At 44.9% G+C, this 4,983-nt stretch overlaps 1 protein-coding gene across 1 annotated transcript in view; it reads left to right on the top strand.

Moving 5' to 3' along the window:
* The window catches only part of DENND5B (DENN domain containing 5B), a 76,079-nt gene that overhangs the window by 63,821 nt on the left and 7,275 nt on the right, over positions 1-4,983 (top strand). Inside the window, exons 15-16 of the mRNA XM_008055289.1 lie at positions 4,001-4,083; positions 4,617-4,743. Coding sequence (XP_008053480.1) covers positions 4,001-4,083; positions 4,617-4,743 — 210 coding nt within the window. The remainder of the gene's footprint in view (positions 1-4,000; positions 4,084-4,616; positions 4,744-4,983) is intronic.

Genomic DNA, 4,983 nt, shown 5'->3' with positions numbered 1-4,983 from the left:
AAAAAAAATATATATATATATATATATATATATAATATACATATATATTATATACATATATACACACACACACACACACCATATCTGGAGTTCCAGTGTCTTTTATCCTAAGACATTAAAATTTCCTTCTACCGCTTATCCCCACCTAACTTTCTATAGCTGTGCTGAAACAAAATACTATAAAGGAGCGAGTTTTATGAATAATACAGTAATCGTCTAATTTATACTAATGTGAGCTTTAATAGACTGACAAGAATATAAAATTCTAACCCTAGAATCTGTAAATGCTGCCTTATTTGGAAAAAGGATCTTTGCAGATGTGATAAGGATCTTGAGATAAGGAGATTGCCCTGGATTATTTAGTGGGCCCTAAATGTAATCACATATGTCTTGCAAGAGGGAGACACAAGGAGGTTAGACACACACACAGAGGAAGGGATACTATCAAGACAGGCAGAAATTAGAGTGATGGCGCCTCAAACCAAGGAATGCCTACAGCTATCAGAAGCAAACCGAGGCAAGGATTCTTCCGTAGAACCTCAAGGGAGTGCAGCCTGGCTGATACACTGATTTTTACCCAGTGATACTGATTTTTTTCTTCTGGCCTCCAGAACTGGAAGAGAATCCATTTCAGTTATTTATTTATTTATTTTAGTTGAAGTCACACTCTGTTGCTCAGACTGGAGTGCAGTGGCCGCTCCTGGCCACCGCAGCCTGGACCTGCCAGGCTCTGGGGATCCTTCCCCCTCAATCTTCCAAGTAGCTGGAATTACAGGTGTGCGCTACCACGCCTGGCTAATTTTTTTGAATTATTGTAGAGATGATGTCTCACCAAGTTGCCCAGGCAGGTCTCGAACCCGCAGGCTCAGGCAGTCTACTCACCTTGGCCTCCCAAAGCGCGGGATTACAGGCTGAGCCACTGAGCCCAGCCAATTTCTGTTATTTTAAGCCACCAAGTTTTTGGGACTCTATTACAGCAGCCACAAAGCATGAATACAAAGGTAGTGTGATTTAGTGAAAAATTGCAGAAATTTACCAGTGAAGTGGCTTTATTTTAGCTATAGGCAATAATCATAAATAGAATAACAGATGTACCCAAGAAGTCCTTAGTTTACAAAGAAGTTTCCCTAGGCACTATTGGTCTCTATCCATCTGTTGGTACATGGTGGTATATTAACTACTCGAATGATATAGTTTTTTTTTTGTTTTTTTGTTTTTTTTGAGTTGGAGTCTCACTCTGTCACCCAGACTAGAGTGCAGTGGCCGCTCCCGGCCACCGCAGCCTCGACCTGCTGGGCTCCAGCGATCCTTCTGTCTCAGCCTTCCGAGTAGCCAGAATTACAGGCATGCGCTACCACGCACGGCTGATTTTTTGATTTATTGTAGAGATGAGGTCTCGCTGCCCAGGCGGGTCTCGAACCCGCGGGCTCAGGCAATCCACTCACCTCAGCCTCCCAAAGGCGCAGGATTACAGGCTGAGCCACCGAGCCTGGCTTGATATAGTTTTAAAACGTTCCTCATTATTTCTCATATTGCCCAAGATTTATAATTCCTTTCTACATTCATACACACACCCAATAAAATGGTTAAAATTGGCCAGGCTCAGTGGCTCAGCCTATAATCCCAGCACTTTGGGAGGCTGAGGCGAGTGGATTGCCTGAGTCCACGGGTTTGAGACCAGCCCAGGCAACTTGGCAAGACCTCATCTCTACAATAAAACAAAAATTAGCTGGGCATGGTATCGTGTACCTGTAGTTCCAGGTACTTGGAAGGCTGAGGCAGAAGGATGGCCGGAGCCCAGCAGGTTGACGCTGGGATGGCCGTGGGTATGCCACTGCACTCTTAACCTGGGTGACGAAGTGAGACTCCAACTCAAAAAAAAAAGGTTAAAATGTAAAAGACAGCCGGGCTCTGTGGCTCAGCCTGTAATCCCGTGCCTTTGGGAGTCTGAGGTGAGTGAATTGCCTGAGCCCACGGGTTCGAGACCCGCCTAGGCAACTTGGCAAGACCTCATCTCTAAAATAAGTCAAAAGTGAGCCGGGCGTGGTAGCACATGCCTGTAGTTCTAGCTACTTGGAAGGCTGAGGTGGAAGGATCGCCGGAGCCCAGCAGGTCGAGGCTGCGGTGGCCAGGAGCGGCCACTGCACTCCAGTCTGGGCAACAGAGTGAGACTCCAACTCAAAAAAAAAAAATCAAATTAAATTTAAAATAATGATAACACCAAATATTGGTGAGAATGTGGAGCAGTGGAAAGCTCATACCTCACTGGTGGAAGTGAAAAATGAAAGATGTCTTGGCAGTTATAAAGATATACGTACACTTATCATACCCTTAGGCCAGCAATCTCACCCTTAGATATGTGCCCAAGATAAATGAATACATATGTCTACACAAAGACTTGCGTGTAGATGTTCATAGCAGCCTGTTTCATAATAGCCAAAAAATGAAAACAGTCCCAGTATCCATCAACTGGTAAATGGATAAACAGATTGTGGTATATTCAGCAATATATAAAATTGAACTATTGATGCATCTAATAGCATGAATAAATCTCAAAAGCGTTATGCTAAGTGAAAGAAACCAAAAACAAAAGACTGCACCCTAATATGATTCTGTGTGTACTATAGTCTAGAAAAGGCAATGTAATAATAATAGAAAATAGATCAGTGGTTGCTTGGGCTGGGATCTGGGGAAGGGGACTGACTGATGGAAAAGGGGCACAGGGGTACTTTTGGGAATGGTGGAAATGTTCTGTCGTAATTGTGGTGAGGGGTACGTGACTATACGTTTGTCAGAGCTCACCAAAATTGGTGATTTTTTATTGTATAGTGAATTTGAATTATTTTGATTTAAAAATAAAAAGTAGATTTCAACTCAGTCTATCCAAAGTATTACAACTTCTGAATCAGTCCAGTTTAATAGAGTATTACTTGAGAGACCTTTATTCCCCTTTATTGATCATACTTCCTTTTTTCTTTTTTTTTTTTTGAGTTGGAGTCTCACTCTGTCACCCAGACTGGAGTGCAGTGGCCGCTCCCAGCCACCACAGTCTCTACCTGCTGGGCTCTGGCGATCCTTCCGCCTCAGCCTTCCAAGTAGCTGGAACTACAGACACGTGCTACCACGCCCGGCTCATTTTTTATTTATTATAGAGATGAGGTCTTGCCAAGTTGCCCAGGCGGGTCTCGAACCCGTGGGCTCAGGCAGTCCACTCACCTCAGGCTCCCAAAGGCACGGGATTACAGACTGAGCCACCTTTTTAATTTTTTATTTTTTTAACTATTCTTGGGATTTGGTGGGCAAAAGTGGTTCAGGTCCCATATAAGCAGCTTGTCCCACAGGAAAGTGGCCTAGATGAGCAAGAGCTGGCTGGGAGAAGGGATCAGCCCCAAGACAGACCAACAGCCAGGAAGGGAGGGAGTTCTGGGCTCCAGGCCGGGTGCCCCGGGCACCCAGCATCTTCCCTTATTTTAAACACAACAAAACTTCAGACTCCAGTTTAGCCATCTCGAGCTTCAGAAGCCTGGGTCTGTGCCTGCCCACCAGCCTGGAGGTAAGGAGTATGAGGAAGCCTCTGGGGAGTAATGCTGAGCTCTTCCCAACCTTGCTTCTCTCACATCTGGGGGCTTGCAAGCACCTTGTGATAGGCACTATGCCAGGTGGTTTTCCCTCCTATTTCTCATTCCGATTTCCCAATGAGGTCTGCATTTTTCCTATTTTCAGGTGAGGAAATTCAAACTCAGAGAAAGTCAGACACTTGGCAAAGGGCACAGATTGCAAATGGTAACACTGGGATTTGAATCTAGGGATCTCTTGGATTCTTTTCCATTGTGCTAGGAAGTGTCCTACTTGGCCACCCTGGCCAGATGCAAGTTCATGGAGTCCCTGGCAAAGCTAGCCTACTTCGGCAATTTTTTTCCTGCCTAGGTGGACACAGTTGATATCCCATAGTACGTGTTTGTCTCTCATGAGAGTGCAGCCATTGTTAATTATTTTACAGAACCCAACGCTGGACAGATTCAAGAAGGAATTGGAGAAGCCGTGAACAATATTGTGAAACATTTTCACAAACCTGAAAAAGAGGTACTGTGAGCTATAAAGCTTAGTAGAAGGGGACTTTTTTTTTTTTTTGAGTCTGCATCTCACTCTGTCATGCAGACTGGAGTGCAGTAGCGCATTCACACCTATGGCAGCCTGGACCTGCTGGGTTCAGGTGATCCTTCTACCTCAGCCTTCCAAGTAACTGGAACCACGTATGCATGCCACCACACCCAGCTAATTTTTTTATTTACTGTAGAGGCGAGGTCTCGCCAAGTTGTCCAGGCTGATCTCAAACCCCTGGGCTCAGGCAATTTTCTCACCTCCACCTCCCAAAGTGCTGGTATTACAGGCGTGAACTACCACACCCAGCAAAACTTAGTAGAGGGGGACTTTAAAAGATTGCTTTTTTATGTGGTACATGAGGCAATATGGGGTGCTTTAATTTTCACTTGCACATTTTCTTATAGTTGTAAAAACATGCTTTATAAAGCTGTCCTCAGTACATACTTCTTTAGTGTTTTTCTTAGACATCGATGTACAGATTGTTCTTTGGCATTGTATGTTATGCTCCACAGAGAGGAAGCCTCACGGTGTTGCTGTGTGGAGAGAATGGCCTGGTAGCAGCACTCGAGCAAGTGTTCCACCATGGGTTCAAATCTGCCCGCATCTTTCACAAGAATGTCTTCATCTGGGACTTCATAGGTAAATAAAGCAGATATGTGTAATTATAAGGTCATTGAAATGCTTCATAGAAAACTCAAAAACCGCCGGGCTCGGTGGCTCAGCCTGTAATCCCATGCCTTTGGGAGGCCGAGGTGAGTGGATTGCCTAAGCCCGTGGGTTCGAGACCCGCCTGGGGAGCAAGACCTCATCTCTACAATAAATTAAAAAATCAGCCGGGCGTGGTAGCGCATGCCTGTAATTCCAGCTACCTGGAAGGCT

Source organism: Carlito syrichta, unplaced genomic scaffold (assembly GCF_000164805.1).
Source record: "Carlito syrichta isolate Samal-C Ts95f unplaced genomic scaffold, Tarsius_syrichta-2.0.1 Scaffold301813, whole genome shotgun sequence".
Classification (NCBI taxonomy): domain Eukaryota; kingdom Metazoa; phylum Chordata; class Mammalia; order Primates; family Tarsiidae; genus Carlito; species Carlito syrichta.
The sequence above is the reverse complement of the archived record's forward strand: the minus strand, read 5'-3'. Positions and strand labels throughout refer to the sequence as shown.